This window comes from Mobula birostris, unplaced genomic scaffold (assembly GCF_030028105.1).
Source record: "Mobula birostris isolate sMobBir1 unplaced genomic scaffold, sMobBir1.hap1 scaffold_885, whole genome shotgun sequence".
Classification (NCBI taxonomy): Eukaryota; Metazoa; Chordata; class Chondrichthyes; order Myliobatiformes; family Myliobatidae; genus Mobula; species Mobula birostris.
The window spans coordinates 8,640-36,172 of NW_027278602.1; the positions used below are offsets into that span (position 1 = coordinate 8,640).

Consider the following 27,533-nt stretch of genomic DNA (forward strand, 5'->3'; position numbering starts at 1 on the left):
TAACACATTTGTCAGATCGCTGTTGGTGTAACACACATCAAAGTTGCTGGTGAACGCAGCAGGCCAGGCAGCATCCCTAGAAAAAAGTACAGTGGACGTTTCAGGCCGAGACCCTTCATCAGGAGATCTGATGAAGGGTCTGGCCAGAAACGTCGACTGTACCTCTTCCTAGAGATGCTGCCTGGCCTGCTGCGTTCACCAGCAACTTTTACGTGTGTTGCTTGAAATTCCAGCATCTGCAGATTTCCTTCTGTTCGCTCTTCTTGTATTGTGAGCAGTTTCCGACCTCCTATCTGAGAAAAGATGTGATCGTATTGGAACGGGTCCGGAGAAGGTTCATGACAATGATTCCAGGAATGAAAGGGTTAACGTATGAGGAGCGTTAGACGGCCTTGACCTGTACTCGCTGGTCCATAAGAAAGAGAGGGGATCTCATTGAAACCTATTAAATATTCAAAGACCTCAATAGACTGCCTATAAGGAAGATGCACCTTATACTGTGTGAGTTTGGGACCAGAGGCCACGACCTCAATTATATAGGGCATCGATTGAAAGCAGAGATGAGGAGGAATTTCTTTAGCAGGGATGGGTAAATCTTTGGAATTCATTGCCATGGACAGAGTAGACGCCAAGTTAGTGAGTGTATTTTAAATGGATGTTCAAAGATTATGGGGAGAAGGCAGGTGAATGGAGTTGAGAGAGATAATCAATTGGACACGAAGGAATGGTGGAGCAGACTTGATTGGCTGAGCAGCCCCTGTCTCATACCTCATGGCTCATGGCCTGAAGAAGAGGCTAGTGAGGTTGCAGTAGGGTTAGGGTATTGTTCGGGTATCCCCGCCTGGATTATTGTATTCAGTTTTGGTCATTCTGCTATAGGAGAGATGACGTCAAGCTACAATGAGTGCAGAGAAGATTTATGAGAATGGTGCCGGTACTCGAGGGACTGAGTTCTGGAGAGAGGTTGGGCAGGTTGGGACTTCATGCCTCGAAGTGCAGGAGATTGAGGCTGACCTTGTGCAGGATTTCCAAACCATGAGTGTACAGAGCAGTCCCTTTCCCCGCTTTTGTGGAATCAACCAACAGAGGGCACCAGTTTGAGGTGAGAGAGGATTGATGTAATAGGGATCCCAGGGGAAAATTATTAACCCACTCATTTCCGGTTCATTGTTTAACTAACACTCTCAGGCTGGAGGAGCAACACCTCATATTACATTCCGGCAGTCTACTACTGATGATATGAACATCGATGTATTCAACTTGAACCTCCACCTTTTCTTTTCATCAACCCACATGTCCGTCTCCTCCATTCCGTCTTCCCACTTCTCTCTTCTCCACTGCAGATTGTCTCCCTCTAGTTCCTCTTTTCCTTCCTTCTTTTTCCCATTTTCCGCTCTCCTATCCTATCAGATTCCCTCTTTTCAGCCCTTTGCATTTTCCACCTCCCACCTCACACCGTCTCACTTCATCTCCCACCTCCCCCACCCACTCACCTTCACTCTTATCTGGCTTCACCTTGGACCAGACCAGCTTGGACTCTTTCCACTCCCCGCACCATCTTGTTCTGGCTTCTCCCCAATTCCAGTCCCGATGACGGGTCTTGGCAGGAAATCTCTGTTTTGCTTTATCCCCCTCTATAGAAGCTACCTGGTCTCTTGACTTCCTCCAGCATTTTGCGTATGTTACTCTGCATCTGCAACATCTGCAGAATCTCATCGGGACAGCGTGCAGAATGCAGACACTACATCGGGTCTCACTAATGTCAAGGAGGCCATACCGGGAAAACTGGAAATAGTAGATGACCCCAACAGTCACGATGTTGAAGAGTTGCCTCATACGGAAGGACTGTTTGGGACCTTGACTAGTGGTGAGGAGAGTGGTTTGGAGCAGGTCTGGCAATTCTTCCACTTGCAGTTGGCTTCCAGCCCCCTGCACCTCTCGTTATCGCTGCAAGCCTCTCCCTTTTGTGGACAACACTGCCACTTGGTGGTGAATTGCCATAACAGGACCCCCTGATTTATGGACACTATTGTCACCAGGTGGCGCTCCGCCACAATAGTGTTGAGAGACAGAAACGTGACGCTGCAACCTGCTGAAATGTTTATTCAAGATTCAAGGTTGTTTAGTTCCATTTCCAGCAGACAAGTGTAAATGAGGTCGAAGTAATCCTTACTCCGGCTCCAATGCAGCACAAAAACACAATAGTGAAAACATACATCCACAGCTTATATATTGTGTATGGATTGATTGTATGTCCTTAAAGTGACGCTTGGCATAGGATGTCTGCACATAAGATGACAGACAAGTGGAGGGGTCTGATGGTGTGGAAGGGTGGGTTAGTGGGTAGAGATATTTAACAGCCTTCCTGCTTGGGAAAAGTAGCCGTCCCAGAGGCTGGTAGTCCTGGTGAGGATGCTGCGTAGTCTACCCCCCGATGGGAGTGGGGCAAACAGTCCGTGAGCCAGATGGGTGGAGGGAGATTATGAGAATCAGGTTTGTGCTTGATCTCAAGAGAGAGAATTTGGAAAATACCAATGAGATGCCTTTTAGAACAGCTTGTAATTGTCCGCACTGGGGAAAAGTTAATTCTGGATTGGGTGTTGTGTAATGAACCAAATTTGATTAGGGAGCTCATGGTAAAGGAAGCATGTGGATGCAGTGATCATAACATGTTAGAATTCACCCTGCACTTTGAGTGGGGAAAGGTACAACAAGATGCATCATTATTAGTGGAGTGAGGGGAACTACGGAGGCACGGGAGAAGAGCTCACCATAGTTGATAGGAAGGGAACACTAGCAGGGATGATGGCAGAATAGTAATGGCTGGAGTTGCTCAACTTGACAGCCTGAGGGTTGAAGAGAAGCACATCATACTCCACCTGTGTAGCTCAAACCTGAATGCATCAGTATCGATTTCTCCTTCCAGTTGAAAACAAAATCACTGCCCATCGCCTTTCCTTCTATTCTTCACTCTGGGCATTCACCAGTAAAGTTATGTAAATATGAAGCTACCATTCATTACGAGAGGACTATTCATAAGGATACTATGTTGAAACATTATCCGGCAACGGTTAAACCACGCGGACTATTATGAATAGTGTAGGGACTCATCTCGGGAAAAATTGGACAGAGTCCAGAGGAGGTTCATGAAAATGATTCTGAGGCTGACAGGTTTAATGCATGAGGAGCATTTGATGTCTCTGGGCCTGTATCCTATAGCATTTAGAAAAAAAATGAGGGAGGCTGTCGAATGCCGAAAAGCTGAGAAAGAGTGCATGTGGAGAGGATTTTTCCTGCAGTCGGGGGCCAGGGGAACACACCCTCAGAATAGTGGGACCTCCATTTAGAACAGAGAAGAGGAAAAATTCTCCCACTGTGTCTTATGATCTCATGATTATTCAACACAACTGTTTATGATTTAAGCTCCTGTGTCCATTCCCCTCGCTCCCCTTAATTAATTATATATGTCCACCTCAAAAATACCCGGCCAACCAGCCTTCATACCCTCAGGGCAGTGAATCCCAAAGAGTGTACACTCAAATAGATAGATAGCTCATTGATCACAAAGCAAAATTAAATAGAAAATATAAATTTCCAGGAATTTTCACACATCTCCATTTGAAATGAGCATCTCTCATCGACCCTTCTCTGTGGCTCTCTGACTGACGAGGAGAGATACTTCAAGATGCTTCACAAATAACCTATTGTTTGTAAATATGTTCTAAATTCAGGGCCAACTCATCTCACCTCTGCTGGTAAATCATCCCATTTATTACACTGGTAAAACTGTTCTGGCTGACTCCATAGTTACTCTTAAGATTTCTTTCTGCTTGGGGGTTAAAGCCGTGCATAGAATTCCAGATGTAGCTTCACTGACACCCTGTACAATGGTAGCTACACTGGCCCATTACATAATCCCTGTGCGGTGAAGGCCAAAATACAATCTGCCTTTTGAACTACTTGATGCAGAAACAGAATGTCATCATTAGATTTCCTTCCTTTGCTTCTGTGTTCTCTGCATAGTTAGATAACCAATTTCCCCCTGGGATCAATAAAGTATGACTATGACTATTTCCCATCTCGTTCCCTCCTCCAGGTGATTAAGCAGTGAACATGTTTACTGAGCATATAAACGTGTACCAGAGCATGTCTGCAGGGTTAGTACTTTGCTCTGGGAGTAATATGTGGGAACCCCGGGAATCTTCCAGTCTCCCATATGGCCATATCTGTGCCAGGTGCACCAAGGTGCAGCTTCTGAGAGACCGCGTTTGGGATCTGGAGCTGCGGCTTGATGACCTGCAGCTTGTAATGGAATGTGAGCAGGAGTTAGATAGGAGCTACAAGGAGTTAGTCACCCCGAGGCTGCAGGAGTTAGATCAGTGGGTGACTGTCAGGGAAGGGATGGGAAGAGCTCAGATAGTAGAGAGCACCCCTGTGGCCATCCCCCTCAGTAATCGTTATCTCGTTTTGGATGCTGTTGAGAGGGATGACCTGACAGAGGACGACCACGGCGATCCGGTCTCTGGCACTGAGTCTGGTTCCATGGAGCAGGAGGGAAAGAGGAAGATGATCTCTGTTTTAAGTCGTCATAACCTGAATCCCGATTTTGGCTGTCATGGGTATCAGAATCATGCTGCACAGAACCGTCTGCGTTGGCAGACATTTAGCCATACTTCGAGTTACTGCGCAGGAAGGATAAATGTTAAAATCCATCTGTGGATCGTCAGTGGTTGGCTTAGTTGTCAACTGCACTGCAGGAACAACTTTACCATCTGCCCGGTCATTCCCTAACAGCAAAGTAACATCTTCCACCTGTAAACCGGAGCATAATCTGAACTTAACAGGTCCCGAAACCAACCCTGACTGTAAAGTTACCCTGTGCAATGGCACAGAAACCATGCTGCCCCCAATACCCTTAATAAGATTTGCCTCACCAATGTCCATCCCATCACCGAACTTTAGAACACTGTCTAATATAAGTGACTGAGAAGCCCCAGTATCTCGAAGAATTGTCACTGGTACCGGGGTTGACCCTTCCTTTACTAATACAAACCCATCTGACATAAAATGATCAAATACCTTCTTCACTCGGTCAGACCTCTCAGTCCTTAACTGAGCCTCAACAAAATGTGGGTTTATAGGTGATTCAACAGACTGATCACAGGCATTTGGGACTGCCTCCTTTTCCTTTTTCCTCTTCAGGATGGAACAATTAGCCATCATATGACCAGCTTTCTTACAATAGTAACAAGTAAGACCAGAATATTTCTCCTTCAACTTCTTCCCTTCATCCTTACTCTTGTTAATAGTCCCAGCATTAATTTCTGGTTTACCCTGGTTATTCCTGCTACTCTTTTGGTAGCTTTTATTCAGGGTAAATTTAACCTTATGAGTTAAAGCAAACTGATCTGCTAATCTAGCAGACTCCTGCAAAGTGGCAGCATCCTTTTCATCTAAATATGTCTTTAAGTCATTAGGGACGCATCTTTTGAATTCTTCAACTAAAACTAACTCTTTCAAGCTGTTAAAGTCATCATTTACATTTTTATATGTGTGCCAGCGGTCAAAACACACAAACTTCTCATAAGCAAATTCCATACAAGTCTGGTTCAGAGATCTCCTCAAATTTCTAAACTTTTGCCTGTATGCTTCTGGGACCAACTCATAAGCTTTGAGCACAGCCTGTTTCACAATGTCATAATCAGCTGTTTCATTAACTGTCGAAGCAGAATAGGCTTGCTGAGCCTTCCCCTTAATTACACTTTGTAAGAGAATAGGCCAACCCTCTTTTGGCCACTTTAAACTCTGAGCAAAATGCTGAAAGTATTTATCAACCTCTGCCTCATCAAATGGAGGTACCAATTTAACTTCCCGACTGGCCTCAAACTTATCACCAGAGTCTAACGCTAGACCCCTTTGCTGCAATCTCTCTATCTTTCCAGCTCAAACAGCCTCTGTCTTTCTGCTTCCTCCGTCTGTTTTTCTGCCTCTCTAGCTTCAAACTGCCTCTGCCTTTCTGCAGCCTCCATCTTTATTTTTTTTAACTTGTACGGGAGCTCAAGCTCACTCAGTTTACTTTCAGGAAACACCTCCAACTCCTCCACTTTAAACACACCCTTGGATACACAATGTTCAGTTATTATCCTCTGCCTCTGTGACCTCCTCATTGTCAATTTCACCTTTCCAAGTTTTAACCTTTTAGCAGTACTCAACAGCTCAATCCTTCTGGCATCCTCTAATGCCTCAGAGGTTGGCGCTTGCAGAAATCTATCAACATCCATTGCTGCTGATTTTTCACCCACAAATAAATCAAAAGGGATTTCCCCAATGAAATTGATAATTAATCAATCAATACGCCCCCGAATTTGTTCATATCCTGGACGCAGGCCCCAATTTTGTTACAAACCATAACGCTTTAGAAATGAACTAGCAGCAGTAGACTACACCTGAAGTCTGGCTTTGATGCTAAAACAACTATCTTTATTAGTATCGACTCATAATATAGTAACTTAAGCAAGATAAACAAAAGTTAACAGAGTTATGTGTGTATATATGTGTGGGTAAATATAAGTCCCAAACTATTGAGCTCGGGGGAAACAAGGCTTAGAGTCTTGAGATGGTAAAATATGAAAGTTCAGTTCATCCATGGAATAGGTGATGAGAGAGATATTTGTAATGCAGGGTGAATTTCCAGAGAAGGCAATTATGTCGAATTCCACAGGTCCCATGGTGGTAAAACGAGAGAACAGTCACTGTAGATTTTATCTGTCATCATTCCAAATCCACATACGAATTATCACCGAAAGTGACTTGTCACAAGGGGTATTGTCTTCAAGTGAATAACCACACCCACACTCAGGCAAGGGTTAACACATAAGTGGGCTTCACAGGATACCTCAAATCAGATCCACTCCTATGGATCAAACGAGGTGACAACCACACATTCGATGTACGCTGAATCGATAATTAACCCACCCTTGTGGGATAGGGAAGTTCTAAACAGTGACCCTTGGCCACTAGTTCCCTGGTTTCGATCCTTCCATTTTTCCTCCTTCGTCTCCGTCTGACTCTGAGTGTCCGTGTCCTCGGTTAAATCTAAACAAGCTGCGAGCGATGTAAACAAGCTGCAAGTCAGACTGATTCGCCTTCTTAATCTCTCTCTCTCTCTCTCTCTCTCTCTTAAGATGACAGTCCACAGCAAAGGAAACCCAGGGATTCATAACAACGGCCACTCCCCATTGTGAACTGACTGGTGTGCCAGTAGTTGGGATGACTGAGTGAATCCTTTCCCACATTCTGAGCAGGTGAATGGTTTCTCCCCAGTGTGAACTTGCTGGTGTCTCTGTAGGCTGGATAAGTGAGTGAATCTATTCTCACAGACTGAGCAGGTGAACGGCCTCTCCCCAGTGTGAACTCGCTGGTGACTCTGTAGGTTGGATGACTGAGTGAATCTCTTCCCACATTCTGAGCAGGTGAACAGCTTCTCCCCAGTGTGAACTCGCTGGTGTCTCTGTAGGGTGTAAGAGTAAGTGAATCTCTTCCCACATTCTGAGCAGATGAACGGCCTCTCCCCAGTGTGAACTCGCTGATGACTCTGCAGGTGGGATGACTGAGTGAATCTCTTCTCACAGACTGAGCAGGTGAATGGCTTCTCCCTGGTGTGAACTGACTGGTGTGCCAGTAGTTGTGATGACCGAGTGAATCCCTTCCCACATTCTGAGCAGGTGAATGGCCACTCCCCAGTGTGAACTGACTGGTGTGCCAATAGCTGGGTTGACTGAGTAAATCCTTTCCCACATTCTGAGCAGGTGAATGGCCACTCCCCACTGTGAACTGACTGGTGTGCCAATAATTCAGATGACTGAGTGTATCCCTTCCCACATTCTGAGCAGGTGAACAGCTTCTCTCCAGTGTGAACTCGCTGGTGTCTCTGTAGGTGGGATGACTGAGTGAATCCCTTCCCACATTCTGAGCAGGTGAACGGCCTCTCTCCAGTGTGAACTCGCTGATGACTCTGTAGGGTGGATGAGTGAGTGAATCTCTTCCAACAGACTGAGCAGGTGAATGGCTTCTCCCCAGTGTGAACTCGCTGATGATTCTGTAGGGTGGATGACAGTGTGAATCCCTTCCCACATTCTGAGCAGGTGAACGGCCTCTCTCCAGTGTGAACTCGCTGATGACTCTGTAGGTAGGATGAATGACTGAATCCCTTTCTACAGACTGAACAGGTGAACGGCTTCTCCCCAGTGTGAACTCGCTGGTGACCCTGTAGGGTGGATGAATCAGTGAATCTTTTCCCACAGACTGAGCAGGTGAATAGCTTCTCCCCGGTGTAAAGTCGATGGTGTCTCTGTCGGGTGGAAGAGTGAGTGAATCTCTTCTCACAGACTGAGCAGGTGAATGGCCTCTCTCCAGTGTGAACTTGTTGATGTACCTTCAGTTTAGATGAGCAAGTGAATCCCTTCCCACAGTCTGAGCAGCTGAACGGCAGCTCCCCGGTGTGAACTCGCTTGTGAGCCATTAGGTCAGATGACTGAGTGAATCCTTCCCCACAAATTTAGCAGATGACCAGCCTTTGCCCAGTGTGAACTGACTGGTGTGTCCACAGGCGGGAAGACTGACTGAATCCTTTCTCACACCCAGAACAGATGAATGGCCTTGTCCCAGTGTGAACTTGCTGATATACCTTCAATTGAGATGACTGAGTGAATCCATTCCCACTGTCTGAGCAGATGAATGGCCTCTCCCCTATGTAAGATGACGGGTGTGCCATTCGATCAGATAACCAAGTGAATCCCTCCCCACAGTCTGAGCAGGAAGGATGGTTGATTGAATCCCTTGCTCCACTTCTTAAATATCTAGACAGGGACAGCAACACTGGCGTGCCATGCTTGAGATTCCTGGAGACAAATTCCTTGTCATTCTTAACCTGTGAAAAGATTTACAAAATCCATCAATGGGTGCAAGACAACATTTCAGATGAGATCATTTGATTTGCCAAGGTGTGATCTGACATCTCACTGTTAAAGTGAGGTTCAACCCAAGTTGGAGAGAGAAATCATCTTCTATCTGGGCACAGTGCTGGTACCTGGAATGACCATCTAATTCTCTGATGCTCTTCCTGTCTCAATAAGAATGGGCATTTCTACCATCTCCAATCTGTGACCTGGCTCAGTCTGACTCTCTCCATTGGTATTATTCCCTGTTCCCACTGAGCTGCATGGGTTCCTGCTCCCACAGTAACTGAAACACACTCACGCAAATAGGCTTTCTTGATTGCAGCTGGGATTTTCTTTTATGTATTATTAACTTAAAGTATCACAGTTTTAATGCCATGTAAAAAATTACTGCTGAGATGAATGTTTGGTTCGCCCACATAATTAAAACAAATAATATGGATTGGCCTGACTATGATTGAAATTGAATGCGACGAGCTTTGACATATTACTGGAACCCTGGGACCAGTGAACAACCGACAGCTTCCCCAGTTACTGACCCCCCCAATGGTGGTTACTTAATCAGGACTCCACTCCATTCGAAACCCCAATGCCAGCGGTCCACCCGCTGTGACTCTGTGCTATGACCCTATGGCGTACTCAACTGAGGAAAGCCAATATTATGCACCCCTCGAGGGACAGAAGTTCCCAGTTATGGTGATTGGAGAGGTGAAAGGAAGAGAGGGCAGTGCATTATTGGCCGAAGTTCCGGATTTCCTTTGGCAACAGACAGAACTGGTGGTTCCCCAGACCACCGTTAGGGTTTGCCCTGGGTTCAAGCCAAAGAACCTGGGTTCCTTGCCTACATCTCAATGAATCAAGCCTCCAGCACCCAGGAAGACTGGCAAGACTTGGCCATGGGCCAATTCAGATACTGGAAGGAGTCTGAGGTGAAGACGGGACATCTGGTAAGACATTCTTTTAATATTGACCGAACTCAAGATGTTGTACCCCATCTCTGGGCAATTTCAGGCCAAGAATTCGACCACACCAACTTCCCCCCTGTCTGGATCACCATGAAAGAAGGACAGACTCTCCCATCCATTCCGCAATACCCCCTGAAGCCCGAGGCAACGTCTTATGAGGATGGAAGCTCTTTTGTCAATCCAGCAGGAAAATGATATTCTGGCTATGCGATAGTGACGGACACTGAAATAGTTGAGCAGGCCTCTTTTGAAGCAGCTGTCTCCGCCCAGAAGGCTGAGCTGTTTGCTCTGACTCGTGCCTGTATCCTAGCAACAGATAAAAGTGCGAACGTTTACAGAGACTCCTGTTACGCATTTGGAGTTGTACATGACTACGGGGCTCTCTGGGAACATGGGGATTCCAGACTTCCTCTGGCCACCCCATTAGTAATGCCACCTTTGTAAACAACTTTACTCACAGTTCTACAGCTACCTTGAGTTTTGGCTATTGTTAAATGTGCGGCCCACACACGCATGTCCGACCAGGTCACTAAAGGCAATGCTTTAGTGGATGAGACAGTGAAAAGTGCGGCACAATCCTCGGTAGTTGTGGTGCCCTCGGGTTCCCGTCAAGCAACGTTCTGTGACTTAAGCAGAACGAGTTTGCCAGACATGTGGGAGGTACGTACTTTTCAGGGGGACGCCTCTGAGGAGGAGCGCAAACTGTGTTCCCAGATGGGTGCCAGAAAGACCCTGACCTAGGTTTTTGGATCACCCCAGTGGGGCAGATTTATTTTCCTGCAGAGTTTTTATCAATATTGGTCAATTAAATACATAATTGTACACACCTGGGAAAGGAGGGAATGGTTGGTAACCTGTACCCTGCACACTGGGTACTACTCCCTTGACAGGTGAACATTATTCATGTCTACAAGTTGATTTTATTGAATTGCCTGCACTACATTGCTATAGATATTGCTTAGTTATTATAGATGTGTTTAGTAGGTGGATTGAAGCTATTCCAACTACCAATAATACTACTGTGACTGTTGTGAAGGTATTATTACAGGGAATAACTCTCAGGTATGCTGAGCTCTGACAATGGCCCACACTTTGTGGTGAAAGTAAATGAAGGGCTATGTAATGAACTAGCTATGAAGCAACAATTCCACTGTGTACAACACCCACGGGCTGCTGGCATAGTGGAAACAGCCAATGGCACTCTGGAGAGTAAATTGGCTGAACTAACAGCAGAGACTGGACTCACTTGGTGAAGGTCCCACCGTCACCCCTATTCCACATGAGGGTTACCCCACAGGGGAAACAGGGTTGTCACCAGCTGAAATCATTTATGGACGGCCCATGAGGACACACTGGGGACCAAGACCTTGTGTACCATTGCTCCCAGAAAGTCTACCAGCAAAATTGGATATGCATACCCTGGGGGAAGAGATGGGGAAATATATATGCCAACTAACCAAAATTTTCCAAGCATTACATTCACAGATACAACAGGCTTACAAGGAAGAGAACCACTCTGCAGAGAGGAGTGACTATCCCACCACAGAACCTGAGAATTTTGTCCTGATCAAGAACTGGGATCGAGGGAAACTCAGACCTCGCTGGAGAGGACCATATCTGGAGTTACTGACCACTCCCACGGCTGTGAAACGGAAGGGGCAATCTCAGTGGATACATCAAACAGACAACAAACGTGTTACTGAAGGAACTGAGTAGAAGGACTCTCTTGGACTAAAGGAAAATGTATTGGTTGATAGTGGTGTTCGTGTTCATGTCTTTGAGAGGACTCACCCCAGCATCCGGGGGCCCCCATGTTAACACCTTTCTGTCTCTCTGTCACACCTATGCCAAACAGGTAGAACTGGGGCCTGCTGGGTTTGTGGTGAAATTCCCCAGCATGGTAAAACTATGATTCCAATGTCAGTAATCCCACTCAACCAGAGTGAGGAACTCTCAGCCTGGGCTTTCTCAAATAACACCCGGGGAAGTGAGGTGAGGAACTGTGTCCAGTCAGAGATAACTGTGGCTGTCAGTGTTCTGAGGGATGGTATCTCTCAAACGGAACTTCCTGTACTGGGAAACATGCATCCTGGCCATACTTGCAGGTGCCCAGCAGCGGAGAAGCTGAGACTGAGTGATTTTGGATGATCACTTTTCTCTCCTATGGAGTAGCCAGGAATTCATGAGAGAGAATCAATTTGGCTACAGCACTTGAGGAGCTGGCCACAATACTGCAGGGGCCCTGACACAAACACAGGCCCAAGTAACAGAAATATCCACTGAAATGATTGCAATCCGGCAAACAGTCCCACAGAATCGTAAGGCTTTAGATTTTATTCTGGCTGAGAAAAGGGGGAACCTGTGCTATTATTGACACAGAATGCTGCACCTATATCCCTGATGACTCTACTAACATTACATCCCTCTCCGAGCACACTGTCAAGGAGATTGACAGCATCAAGAAAGTAGGGCAGGATTTACACGGGTTCACCGAAGGGTTGAAATGGTGGTCTTCGAAGGCCTGTTCGGTAATACGTGGGGCATGATATTGCATTATGGCCTAATAGTTGTACATATCATTGTTATAATTACTGATGTCTGCTGTTTTTACCCACTGATTAGTCAATGCTGTACTCGTTTGCTTTCTCTGTAAAAGATTACTACTTTGTTGATCATGTAATGATGAAAAGGAGGGAATGATAAAGTATGTAAAAGGGTTAACACTTCGTTAAACAATAGCAGCCTGTTTTTCTGAAAGAAACTGCTGATGACCAACAGATGTGCTGAGCCATGCTGAGCCATATTTCTTCTTCAGGGTCACTAGCTGGGGTTTCGGGATGCTTATCTCCTTGTGTACTCAGGTGTAGAGATAGGACAGCTTCAGTCTGTTCTGTGTGTGAAAGCCATTATGATGACTTTGTAATTTGTCTTTAGGGGCTGTCATGTAGTAAATAACTTTGGCTCCAGCCTGTCTTGTGTGGGGGGTATCTGGACGGATATACCTGTGGTGTAAGTGGAATTGTTAGTCAGTTAGTGGATTGGGTGGGAACAGTCATATACTGTTCCTGTTTGAGCAAATAACGGAGTAAGCCCCAGGTGCTTGGAAAAACGAATCTGTACTTATACGGTCTCTGAGTGACTTTATCCGGATTCGACTTCCACAGAATGGGAGTGGTTTTAAAGGGCTGGGCTGCTGGTAGCACATTACCAGACCTGGAGTGATTGCAACTGGGTCTGACAGAGGCATAACTGGTTCTTCTGGGCACATTCAGTCTCACTCCAACTATTTCCTACCTTCCTTTGTACAGGTATGCAAAGTCTAAAGGACCAGTGTTTGAGTAAATGAGACTCACCAAACTTTCTCCTGACTGAAACACTGGATTCTCAAAGTCAGATGGGTTCTCTTCAGTTAATGCTCTCAATCCTCGGGCTGGTTCACTTGTTGCTGTTCCCTCGTGTGAGTTGTGGTTTGCTTCCAGTTGGGGTTCTTCTTCCAATAAATCTCTCACCGCAGGTCTAACTTTAACATGAAAGATAATGAAGCACATTAACAATAAAATGGAGAACAAAACATTTCTGCTTAATATTACTAAGAACAAAACTCACTGAAATTTAAACGCTGAAGTCAAATATAATGATCTCAGTGAACAATCTTTTATTGTCCCTCACACGGCACAAAACAATATGGGATAAGAAGGAGTCATCGTTCAGTCATGGTAAGACATGAGATGTAGGAACAGAATTAGGTGATTCGATCCATTAAGTCTGCTCCACCACTCAACCATGACTGATTTTTATTCCAACACCATATTCCTGCCTTCCTCCTGTAACCCTAAAGCTACTTAACAATCATGAATATATTAATCTTTGTCATAAATATACCCAAATGGCAGCCTCAACTGACCTCTGCGGCAACAACTTCCACAGATCAGACGACTTTAGGTCAAAATATTTTCCTCATCTCAGTTTTAAAGGGAAGCATATCTATTCTGAGACTGTGCTGTCAGATCAGACTCTCTATCTAATGGGGACATCCTCTCCATATCCATTGTATCCAGGCTTTTCAGCATTCGGTAGGTTTACTTAACCATACATCTCTCCACCACCCCCACTGTCCCTCTGAACTCCATTGAGCACAGGTTCTGAACCATAAAATGCTCCTCATACATAAAACTGATCATTCCTTAGATTATTCTTGTAAACCTCATTAGCAACAACTGCACAAAACATATTTCCAGAAATAACAGACAGACTGGTACCTGTATAATTTACAGGGAAAAGTTGTGCTTTCTTTACTGTTCTACTGTCACAGAACAAGCCATTTCCATTCCCAGATTAAAACAGGTCCATTTCAGGAAATATAAACCAGTCCAGGGTGAATGTAACAAAAAGAAACTGGAATTACCAGAAACGCTCAGCAGGTAAGGAACAGTTGCGGGGAGAGGAACAAACATTACAATTCAGGTTAATAATATTTTGTCAGAATGACGTCAAACATTTTCTGTTTTTAGTGCAGATCTCCAGCAACTCGAGATTCTCTCAGATTTCCACCAAGTGACAGACAGGTGACAGTGAGGGGGGATATTTCCAAACACAGTTTGAACACCAGACTCACGGGTCTATTTCCACTGTTGTAAACACGGACCAGCCCATTTACTCATAGCCTCTCTCTGTGAGGATGGAATGGGAACTCATCCTCTCCTCAGATTAGCAATCATTGCTTCCAAAGGAACTCCAGAAACAAACATCTGATCCCAGACCAGAAATACTCACTCAAAACCTCATAAACCCAAGCAGCTTGATCTCTGGGTCCATTTTACCTGGATCAAAAAGTGTGATATCCCAGGACCCAAACTCAGAGTCACACAGCTGAATCTGCCACTCACCAACACTGAGAGTCTCACACATCATCCCCACGTTTCACACTGGGTGGTGCAATCCGGGATTTCCCCACAACCAATGTCCAGCTGCTCGAAGTTTCTGCTTCACTGCAGAAGGATGACCATCCAGCCCCATCAGTAGAAGCACTAACCAATGTCAAATCCAGAACACTAACAGTTCCATATGCCTGGAGTGTAGATCACAGAATTATAGCCCAAGCACCAACTCTCCCAGTACTCTTTGCTGCCAGTAAAATACTGCAGTGTGTCTGCCAGTCACAATTCAATAACTAGCACCTCCACACCAATGCACAACAGAACTGGTACCTGATGACCCTCTGGCATTCTAGCTAATAAAAACTGATTCTGGAAATAACACAGCGAGGCCAAAGTTGTAAATGAACACTTCACAATAAAAACAAGAGTTAGAAGAAAGATTGCTGATATATAATATTGAGGTGGTGAGATACAGGGTGGACCAAGGTTGATCTAGATGGTTTATGTACATCACTGAAGCTGGGGGTGGGGGTGGGGGGGGGGGTTGGGGATTAGGAGACTGGACAGAGGTTGAACAAGATAGGCAGGGGATGAGCAGATGGAACCAGGTGGGAGAAGGGTTCAAGGACAATCACTGATGGTCCTCCAGCAATACACAGATACTGAATTAATAGTAGCATAGTCACAGTCATACTTTATTGATCCCGGGAGAAATTGGTTTTCGCTACAGTTGCACCATAAATAATAAATAGTAATAGAACCATAAAAAGTTAAATAGTAATATGTAAATTATGCCAGTAAATTATGAAATAAGTCCAGGAGCAGCCTATTGGCTCGGGGTGTCTGACCCTCCAAGGGAGGAGTTGTAAAGTTTGATGGCCACAGGCAGGAATGACTTCCTATGACGCTCTGTGTTGCATCTTGGTGGAATTACAATAGTACATACTACCGTATAAAATGACAAAGTTAGAACAAAGAACAAGAACTTTGCCATATATCCTTTGATCCTCACCATTTTTTTATCAATACACCATAGAAAATTTCCAATCCGGACACTTCACGTCTTTGCATGGTAACTACTCTGCCTATGACTGTGAGGGACTGCGGGGACCTTGGGATACTGATCAGCACATCACAGAAACCATTCTCCCCCCTAGACTTCCCAATCCTTCTGTAAAGCAGACAGTGAAATCAAAGATCCCCATAACCTGGGTCATTCTCCTTCCTCACCCTCCCCAGTCCGGGAGAAGACACAACAGCCATAAAGCTCAAAGGACAAATGTGAGGAGCCTCAGGAAGAGAGGCGACTTGGGGGAAGTCAACGGGACTCAGGGGCCAACATCAGATCTCCCCAACAAAACAAGGAGGAAACATCACCATCCATCCGGGGATTAAGACGCCAAGTGATCTTGCGTCACAAAGCGGAGGGCGGGGCAGATCTGCGGTAAAAAGCCTCACGTGAGCAGTTGGCGGGAGTTCCATTTCAATTCTGCGGAAATAGACAGCCTGGTCTCCTGGTTTGGATCGTTCAATGCAGATTAAGTGAAGTCGACACATTTCTGACGAGCCCAGATAATTGGAAAATAAATGAGTTCGGGCCTCACGGCCAACATCAGATCTCCCCGCTCGGGATCGGTCTCAATACTCACCGATGGGAAAGTGATATCTTCCGCCCGCAGACAGTGATCTCGATCCAGGCGGTGAGAATCCTTTGCCGATCCCGCAGACGACTCACTTCAGCACTGAGCGGAAAGGCGAACACCGTCCATCTGGAGACTGTGAGCAGGCGCGGAGTGATTGTTGCGTCATCCGGAGGGCGGGGCCTCGGGAACAGACGCGCAGCTGCTGCCTGTCTGCGGTTAAACGGGAGGGGCGAACGGGATCACGTGACCCGTGGGGGCGGAGACTCCAGCTACCCGCCACTCTGTGGAAAGAAACAAACTTGTGTTATGTACCATCAGTAATAGACCACAAACTCAGTTTTAATGTCAACTACTGTCTTTATTAGTATATAGAAAATTAAACTAACTTCTCACTGAAACAGAAGTTAACAGTGTTATGCGTTTGTGCCTCCCACACTGTCAAGTTTAGGAACAAGTACTTAAAGTTTCAAGGTGGCAAGTTTCAGTTATCCACGGAATGGGGAAATTTGTAAATCCACATTAAAATACAACGAGGAAGTAATCACGAAGAATTTCACTGGTTCCATGCTGGGAGAACGAAGTAACAGTCGCAGGAGATTTTCAGTCACCGAGTCATATTCCAAAATCCACGAAGAGATTGTACAAGATGACAGTCACAGGAATATCCTTTAGAACAAGTGGTTGCTATACAACACCCGAATCCATCCAAGTGTTAACGAAAGTGGTCGCCACAGGAAAACTCCAACAGTCCACTTCTGGATCAAAACGGTGACAGTCACACATTCAATATGCACTGCGTGCCGCTCCTTCACCCAGTCCATTTTGGCACAGGAAAAGTATCAAACTTTTACCCATTACTTTAGCAAACTGCAGCTTGCAGTCCGCTGGTCCTCCAACTGACTGTCTGTCTCTCTCTCTCTCTCTCTCTCTCTCTCTGAGACTGAGAGCTCCAGCAGTCAGTGTAGTGACGTCATACTCCCGCCTCCTGCAGGCTCTCTTAAAGTAACACCCACAGCAAAATGAAACCTGTGATCTCGTAACACTTGCCGCTCACATCTCCTCTCATTGTGTATTAGACATTTCAACCCCCAGGAAAAAATACATCGTCTGCCCGCTCTATCTATTCCTCTCGTAATCTTATAAACGTCCATCCAGTCTCACCCCAGCCTGCGCCGCTCTGGAGAGAACAACACAAGTTTGTGTAACCTCTCGTTATAGCTGTCTTAACCACCCGATCAATCTGTGCAGTCTCTTTCAGGGAGCTGTGAACTTGGATCCAATATCCCTCTGCTCATCGACACTGTTCAGGGTCTTGCATTTAACAGTATACTTTCTCTTTACATTTCACAGTGCACTGTCTCTCTACATTCGACCTACCGAGCTGCCAAGATGATCATCACTAATCAAATCTCACTGAGATTTCTCAGGTCCTGTTGAATTTATTGCCAAGTGCACAAGTACGGGAAGGTGCAGGTACAGAGAAACACTGACTTGTGGCAGCATCACAGGCAAGTACATTCAGATAACACACGGAACACAAATTACACGATTCTCTGCCAGGAACAATCTATAAATATGTTGTGTCCTGATCAATATTAAAGTGTGCATTTTGTGTCAATAACAGACTTGGAAATGTTGAATTTGGTCCCTGTCTTCATCCCTCCTGTAGTACACAACCAGCTCCTTTGTTTTTGTCACCATGAGGGAGAGGTTGTTTTCTTGACACCACTGTCTCGGGGTGATGACTTCTTCTCTGCAGGCTGCCTCGTTATTATTTGAGATGAGAGCAATCAGTGTAGTGTCGTCAGGGAATTTAATTAGCAAATTGGCGCTGTGGGTGGGGACACAAGTCATGTGAATACAGAGAGTGAAGGAGGGGGCCAAGGAGACAACCCTGTGGGGTATGAGTGCTGAGGGTCAGAGAGACAGAGGTGAGGGAGCCCACTCTTACCACCTGCCGGCGATCTGACAGGAAGTCCAGGATCCAGCTACACAAGGCAGGGTGAGGGCCGAGGTCTCTGAGCTTCTTGTCGATACTTCACGCCTTCGTATGGCTACTGCTCTGCCCATGACTGCAAGGAACTGCAGAGAACCTTGGGGAGCAGAGAACATCAGAGAAACAAGCCTCCCCTCCATGGACTCTTCCTATATTTCCCCTGCGTCGGAAAAGCAGGCCGTGTACTCAAAGATCCTCACAACCCGGACATTCTTGCTGCAAACCCGCTCCCCCATCGGGGAAGAAATACAAAAGCCTTAAAGCGCGAACCAACAGGCTTAAGGACGGCTTTCTGTCTGCGGTTGTAAGCCAAATGAATGGTCTCCAGTCCGATAAAATGGACTCGACCTCACAATGTAACTCGACGTGACCCTGCACCATATGTCTATCTGCACTGCACTTACTCTGCAGCCATAATGCTTTGTTACAGTTATTGCTCTGTCGTATATCAGCTCAATGTACTGTTGTAACGTGTAGAACTGTGTGTGGATGGTATGTCAGGCAAGATTTTCACTGTAGCTCAGTACGTGATGATAATAAACAGATCCCCCATTTTAATTGTGTGAAAATATTAGACAGACTGAGCTTCTGCTTTGGAACCTCAGAAGGAAACTTCACTGAACTGTTGTTATTTCTGAAGAATGCAAATAAATAGAAAAGGCTTCAATGTCGCATTACGATCTGCGGTAACTGGGATCAGGTGACCGGTGGTGGTTCTCCCACATCAATATCAGAATCAGGTTTAATAGCACCAGCAAATGCCATGAAATTCGTTGTCTCTGCGGCAGCAGTAGAACCAAATTCATAACAATAGATTCTAACAACTATGAATTAACATATATATTAAATAGTTAAATTATATAAGTAGTGCAAAAATAAAATAAAAAAATGTAATAAACTCTTTCAATTGTGTGGGAATTCTGGAGCAAAGTTTAACTAAACCGTACACATTATGAGAAGCTCAGAAAAATAGAAAATGCTAAATTCTCATATGAATGGGTCATATACCCAGAAATATTGGCTGCACTTTGGCGGGCCGAAACAGTGGAATAGACCATTAGACAATAAAATATTGGAGCAGAAGTAGGCCATTTGGGTCATCGAGTCTGCACCGCCATTCAATCATGGGTTGATCCAATTCTTCCAGTCATCCCAATTACCCTGCCTTCACCCCTTACCCTTTGATGCTTTGGCTAATCAAGAACCTATCTACCTCTGCCTTAAATACACCCAGTGACTTGGCCTCCGCAGCAGATCATGGCAACAAATTCCTCCTATTTACCACCGACACTCTTAAGAAATTTCTCCGCATCTCTGTCCTAAATGGACGTCCTTCAATATGGAAGTCTCTTGTCCTAGAATCCCCTACCATGGGAAATCAACTTTGCCATATCTGATCTGTTCAGGTCATTTAACAATCAAAATGTTTCTATGAGATCCTCCCTCATTCTCCTGAACTCCAGGGAATACCGCCCAAGAGCTGCCAGACCTTCTTGATACGGTAGACCTTTCATTCCTGGAAACATTCTCGTGAATCTTCTCTGAACCCTCTCCAATGTCAGTATATCATTTGTAAAATAAGGATCCGAAAACTGCACACAATAGTCTGTGTGATCTCAGGGGTGCCTTATAGAGACTCACCATCGCATCCCTGCTCTTATATTCTATACCTCTAGAAATGAATGCCAACGTTGCATTTGCCTTCTTCACCACCGACTCAACCTGGAAGTTAACCTTTAGGGTATCCTGCACAAGGACTCCCAAGTCCATTTGCATCTCTGCATTTTGAATTCTCTCTCCATCTAAATAATAGTCTGCCTATTTATTTCGTCCACCAGAGTGCATGACCATACACTTTCCAACATTGTATTTCATTTGCCACTCCCTTGCCCATTCCCCTAAGCTATCTAAGTCTCTCTGCAGGCTCCGCAATCTCTCCAGTTACTTCCTTCCGAACCTGAGGGTGCATTCCATCAGGTCCGGGAGATTTATCCACACTCAGACTATTAAGCTTCCTGAATGAAGTCGAATATTGAAATGCCTGGATAGAGAAGTCGTGGAGGACTACAATATCTGGTTATCACAATGCCATAAATACAACTTAAATATACAAACGATAGGCTTGCTCCCCGGCTTGAGATTCTAAATTGGAGAATGACGCTTTATTCACAAAATCCTCATAGCCCACAGTGACCGTGCACTGATCCCAGCAATGCAACCCGCCACTGCAGCCCCACAGTGCACTATGTACAGATTGCAAAGCTACGAAGTTGTATGTGAATAGACTCCCCTCCCCCCAACTCCACTCTTTCTGCGTCACCAGCAGGCTGGGACATCTCACATCTCGCTGCCTCCGCCAGGCCATTAAACTGTGAACACCTGTGGTCAGGGACTGATCTCTGGGGTACTCCAAACGCTACCCCCTTCCAGTCTGAAAACGACCCACTCATCCAGCCGCGCACTACCGGCCGTTTATCGATCTGCAACGGGAAAGCCTAATAAACTACTCCTGAGGTTCAATACCATTGCTGACTCTGAGTTTACCACCGTCAAATGCCAGAAGGGACATAATAATCAGAAAGTCTCTAGTCGCAGCCGTGTAAATAAAACGTGATCTCAGTGGGTGTGTGGCGCATGCTCAGAATGCGAAGGAGACAGACAAACTGAGCCAAGTCACAGACTGATGAAGGGGATGAATGATCGATTTTGATACAGAGAGAGAAGCAGAGAGTTTGATATTGTGCCTGATGCCGGAACTGTAGCCAGTTAGAAGATGAAGTCTTTTTCCTCCAAATTGTTTTGAGCTGTGACAGTGTTTTTATCAGAAGGCACCATGGAGACTAAAATTTTCTGAATTGAAATACTGTCCTTCACCCACTGATATGCTTTGCAAACTTTTAACAGTGTAGAAAAGTCAAAGCACTTGTGCATGGGAATCACAAACACGTTAGTTCCGCTGTATCTGTCACTTCACCAGCGCTTGAATGCCGCCGATCCTTGAATGTGGAGGCGGAGATGCTGGAGAAGACAGCGCCCCACTCGCTACAAGGAGACCCCGATCACGTGTCCATGTCCGTGATCTGATTGGATACATTGCCATGACGTTGATAGCAGTGTTATGTCATTCACTGGCTCTTATTTTGGAAAGGATTCAGTCGGCCTTCGCAGATACAACAACAGCTTCGCACTGGGAAGCGGCCGTTCACCTGCTCCGTGTGTGCAAAGAGACTCATTCAGTTAACCCACCTTGTGATGCTCCGGTGAGTTCACAATAAATAGAGGCCACATTTCAGTCCAGAGTGAGTAAAGAGTTTTACTTAATCATCCCAGCTGCTGCAACATCAGCAACTTCACATCAGGGAGGAAATTCAAATCAGTTCTATGCTAAATGTTTAACCATCACGATGACTGAAGGCAGCTGCAGGTTCATGAGGGACTGCTACCGTCAAAATTTGCAGTTCTTGCGGCTGCTCATCGCACCCAGTACTGAACCCTAGTCACTGAGGATTGGAGCAGTCTGATCTGCTGATGTTAGCCTTAAACTGGACTGATGTTTAATATTGTGGATCTGTGAAAGATAAAGCAGTTCTGTATCAAATCCCGTGTCTCAGGTACTTACTATCTCTACCACACTCACAATGTATACTGTAGAGTCCACTCGGCCCATCTGGTCCCTGCCCATGTTTCTGTTCCATATCAGTATATCAAAATCTATCCCTGCCGTTTCCCTCTCACTCTCCCTGTGATGACAGGTTGCAACTAGTCACCACTCCGTGGGATAGATTTCCCTTGAATTTCACGGAATCATAGAAATCTACATCACGTTACAGGCCCTTCGGCCCACAGTGTTGTGCCGACCACGTAACTTACTCTAGAATCTGCCTAGAATTTCCCTTCTGCATAGCCCTTTATTTTCCTAGTCTCCATGTACCTATCTAAGAGTCTCTTAAAAGACCCTATTGTGTCCGCCTCTACCACCGTTGCTGGCGATGCATTCCACACACACACCACTCTTTGTTTAGAAAACGTAGCTCTGAAATCTCCTCTGTACCTACTTCCAAGCACCTTAAACCTATGACCCCTCGTGTTAGCTGTTTCAGCCCTGGGAAGAAGCCTCCGGCTATCCACATGACCAATGCCTCTGATCCAACACACCTGCATCAATGTCCTGCATGCTTCTCTCCAGGCTGAATAAGAGACTGAGCGCACTGGGGTTATGACGTTCTTCAGGGCTCTTGTTAAAGTTGGTTAAACTCCTTCTTCCCTGCTCTTTTCAACGTTTTGTGTCATTTTCACTCTTTTCAAAGGACCGCGCTTCAGACAGCTTGGTGGTCCCCCGTGTTTTATATCTGCATTTGTAAGAAGGTTCTACTTTGGCATCAGAAACGCGGAAAGTTTGCTGATATTAAGTGTATTGTTTATGGGAGCTGCTTTGTGCGTTAAAAGAGCTGCTCAGTTATCCACATTTAAAAAAAAACTGAGGTACGGACGTGAAACCTTTGCTTGCAGAAACCTTTAATGGCACCGTAATTACCCAGAAACCTCTGCGTTGCAATTTTCGCTGTCGCTGAAGCATCGATCGAATGCGCAGGCGTCAGGGTTGCGGATGGTCCCGAATATCACGCATGCGTGCAGTATGCAAATGGTCTCGGGTATCCATGGGCTTCAGGAAATCGGCTCAGGTAAGATGTGAGCTGCCGGTAAGAATGAATCTCTGGGCGCGGGTTTTTCAACACCGACTTCGGGGACATTTGCTGTGAACTCCGGACATCGTGACCTGGAATCCCGGGACAGTCCTGCTCCCTTCCCTCTCTTTCAGCCCCAGGCTCCGAACACGGGCCCCGGGGAGCTTCCGGCTGATGAGGGAATGGGAACCGATGGATCTCTCAGACAGAACTGAGCTCCAGCTGTCTAAATGCAAGGATTGGGAACTCGGAGAAAGGGAAGAAAATCTTTTATATCACCAGGTGAGAAAATCACCTTTGTTCTATCTCCAATCACAAACAAGAGAAAGTCTGCAGATGCCCAGAGTGAATGGGTCAAAACATGTCCTCATGGCGAGAAAGGTCCAGAACAAGAGGAGGTAGAACGAGTAACACACACAAAATGCTGAAGGAACTCAGCATTAGTACTCTTTTCCATAGATGCTGCCTGGCCTGCTGAGTTCCTCCAGCATTTTGTGTGTGTTGCTTGTTCTACCTCCTCTTGTTCTGGACCTTTCTACCCGTGAGGACATGTTTTGACCCATTCACTCTGGGTACATAATGATACCAAGCACCTTTGCCCTGAACAACAAGTAGCTTTCACATCACAAATGTTCCAGACTCCAGTGAGACAGACTACTGCCCTTCTCTTTATACTTTATTGTCACCAAACAATTGATACCAGAACATACAATCATCACAGCGATATTTGATTCTGCGCTTTCCGCTCCCTGGAGTACAAATATTAAATATTAAAGATATTAAAAATTAGTAAATATTAAAAATTTAAATTATAAATCATAAATAGAAAATAGAAAAATGGAAAGTAAGGTAGTGCAAAAAAACCGAGAAATAGGTCCGGATATTTGGAGGGCATGGCCCAGATCCGGGTCAGGATCCATTCAGCAGTCTTATCACAGTTGGAAAGAAGCTGTTCCCAAATCTGGCCGTATGAGTCTTGAAGCTCCTGAGCCTTCTCCCGGAGGGAAGAGGGACAAAAAGCATGTTGGCTGGGTAGGCCGTGTCCTTGATTATCCTGGCAGCACTGCTCCGACAGCGTGCAGTGTAAAGTGAGTCCAAGGATGGAAGATTGGTTTGTGTGATGTTCTGCGCCGTGTTCACAATCTTCTGCAGCTTCTTTCGATCTTGGACAGGACAACTTCCATACCAGGTTGTGATGCACCCAAGAAGAGCGCTTTCTACAGTGCATCTATAAAAATTAGTGAGGGTTTTAGGGGACAGGCAAAATTTCTTTAGTTTTCTCAGGAAGTAAAGGTGCTGGTGGGCCTTCTTGGCAGTGAACTCTACTTGGTTGGACCAAGTCAGGTCATTTGTGATATTGACCCCGAGGAACTTAAAGCTTTTGACCTGTTCCACTGATGTAAATTGGGTCGTGCGGTCCGCTACTCCTTCTGAAGTCAACAACCAATTCCTTCGTCTTGCTGACATTGAGAGATAGGTTATTGTCTTTGCAACATGCCACCAGGTTCTTAATTTCCTCTCTGTACTCAAACTCATCATTACCCGAGATACGGCCTACAATTGTTGTGTCATCAGCAAACTTATATATTGAGTTCGATGGAAACTTGGCTACACAGTCATGGGTGTACAGTGAGTACAGCAGGGGGCTGAGTACACAGCCCTGTGGGGCACTGGAGCTCAGAGTGATTGTAGAGGACAGCTTGTCCCCTATTTTTACAGCCTGGGTCCTGTCTGTGAGGAAATTGAAGATCCGACTGCAGATCTGAGCGCTAAGGCCCAGGTTCCGGAGCGTAGGAATCAGTTTATTTGGAATGATGGTATTAAAGGCAGAGCTGTAGTCAATGAAAAGGAGCCTTACGTATGCGTCTTTATTCTTCAGGTGTCCTAAGGAGGAATGTAGGGCCAGAGAGATGGCATCTGACGTAGACCTGTTGCTCCGGTAGGCGAATTGCAAAGTGTCGAGGTTGACCGGTAGGCTGTGGTTGATGTGTGCCATAACCAATCTCTCAAAACACTTCATCGCAATTGATGTCAGAGCCACAGGTCGATAGTCATTCAGGCATGCCACCTTGCTCTTCTTCGGCACTGGGATTATCGATGCCTTCTTAAAACACGAGGGGATCTTAGACTGAAGCAAGGAGCAGTTGAAGATGTCAGCAAACACTCCAGCTAGCTCGCTTGCACAGGCCCAGAGAACCTGTCCTGGGACGCCACCTGGGCCCGAGGCCTTCCTTGGATTTATCTCAGGAAGGCCATTCTAACGCCCTCCTCAATGCCACCAGGTCCAGTTCATCCGGAGGAAGCGGGATGCTCCTTTTCTGTTCGAATCTGGCGTAGAATACATTTAGTTCATCAGGAAGAGAAGCATCACAGTTATTGATATTCCCAGCCTTTTCTTTGCTCTCAGTGATCTCATTTAGACCCTGCCGCATCCCTCTGGTTAGCCTGGACTTCCAACTTGGCTTGATATTGCCTCTTGGCGCCCTTAATGGCTTTCCGGAGTTTACACCTGGATTCCGTGTAGCAACTGGTATCCCCGGACCTAAAAGCCACAGCAGTAGCCTTTAAAAGGGACTTGACCTCATACTTCAACCAAGGTTTCCGGTTAGGTAATACCTGGATTGTCTTGCGAGATAATACTCATTGGTATTGCCATCACTAAGTTCACCACCATCAGTCACCTGGGGGAGGGTTCAGGAGAAATGTTTATGTCCAGTATAGAAACTGGTGTTCCCTGTGTGTATTGTGGCAATGCAAAAGTTGCTGGAGAATTTGCAAGTGGGAAGAAGTGGAGTGATATTTGGAAATCTGACTTTTTAAAGCATAATTTAGCAAGAAAATCACATATAGGCCGTGTGCAAAAGCACTGGTGAGAAAATCCTTCATTACCTGCTATAGGCCTGCTACATAGGTTGTGTGAGAGTGCAGATGAACTCAATTGAACCCAGAGGAGATCAAAGTTCTTATCGCCAGTGATTTGGTTGCTGTTGAAATGAATACCTCTGTATATAAAGTTCAGTTTTCACATGTTGTCACTGGGCAAGAATTGTGCAGCACAAGATTTTTGAACACACTGGTCATTACAAATTAGAGGGGACATTGGTGGGAATGTGGGGAGACTTCCAGTGTCCCTGATACCCTCACATACCTGACTCCCTATGACCCTGCACGTTAGGGAGTTGGAGCTGGAAATGGATGAATTCCGGATCATTCAGAAATCAGAGGGGATGATAGATATGACACGAAGAGAGGTGAGTTACACCCAAGGTGCAGGACACAGGAAACTGGATGAGAGTCAGGAAGGAGAATGAGGTTAAATAGCCATCACTGAGTACTCTTGTGGCCATCCCCCAGGACAACAGGTAGACCACGTTAGAAACTGTTGGCAGGGAATTAGCTAGCACAGGAAAGTCAAAGGGCTGATAGGGGATTTGTTAGTTAGGGGAACAGAACTAGAAGGGGACTAATATCCTAGTGGTCATGCTTGCTAGTGCTAGTGGATGTTAAACTGAAGTTGCAGGGTGGATGGGAGCCTGAATACCAGAACAGATAGTGGAGTCATTGAAGTGAATTGACTTTATTACTTACATCCTTCATATACATGTGGAGTAGAAATCTTTATGTTCCGTCTCCATCTAAATGTGCAATTTGTAGTAATTTGTAATAAACAGTATGTACATCAGAATGGTCAATATAATATAGAAATACAATTGTATCAGCATAAATATATCAGTCTGATGACCTGGTGGAAGGAGCTGTCCCAGAGCCTGTTGGTTCTGGCTTTCATGCTGTGGTACCATTTCCCGGATGGTAGCAGCTGGAATAGTTTGTGGTTGGGGGTGAATCAGGTCTCCAGTGATCCATCAGGCCCTTTTTTACACATCTGTCAGTGTAAGTGTCATGAATAGTGGAAAGTTCACATCTACAAATGCACTGGGCTGTCCGCACCACTCTCTGCAGAGTCCAGCGATTGAGGGAGGTACAGATCCCATACCAGGCAGTAATGCAGCCAGCCAAGATGCTCTCTATTTTGCCCCTGTAGAAAGTTCTTTACATTTGGGGGCACATTCCAAACTTCTTCAGCCTTCTGAGGTGAAACTGGCATGCTTGTGCCTTTTTCACCACACAGCCGGGATGTACAGACCACATGAGATCCTCGACGATGTTTGTGCCGAGGAACTTAAATCTGTTTACCCTCTCAACTCCAGATCCATTGATGTCAATACGGGTTAGCCTGTCTCCATTCCTTCTGTAATCCACAACCAGCGCCTTTGTTTCTGTGACATCGAGGAAGTGGTTGTTTTCTTGACACCAGTCAGATGTTGTTCAAACTTCAGACAAAGTCAACAATCAAAAGATTGAGCATGGTGCTTCGAATGTACTGAGCTGTGTAAATCAAATGCAAGAAAC

General features: G+C 45.6%; 2 protein-coding genes across 2 annotated transcripts in view; one reads left to right on the plus strand and one right to left on the minus strand.

The window, feature by feature from the left end:
• Positions 1–6,465: 6,465 nt before the first annotated feature.
• Positions 6,466–27,533, minus strand: part of LOC140193804 (uncharacterized) — a 47,149-nt gene continuing 26,081 nt past the window's right edge. The window contains exon 4 of the mRNA XM_072250974.1: positions 6,466–8,544. Within this exon, the coding sequence (XP_072107075.1) occupies positions 7,217–8,544 (1,328 nt within the window). The 3' untranslated portion in view covers positions 6,466–7,216. The remainder of the gene's footprint in view (positions 8,545–27,533) is intronic.
• The window catches only part of LOC140193802 (uncharacterized), an 86,320-nt gene continuing 80,429 nt past the window's right edge, over positions 21,643–27,533 (plus strand). Inside the window, exons 1-2 of the mRNA XM_072250973.1 lie at positions 21,643–21,698; positions 22,948–23,120. The gene's annotated coding sequence lies outside the window, so the exon portion shown is untranslated. The remainder of the gene's footprint in view (positions 21,699–22,947; positions 23,121–27,533) is intronic.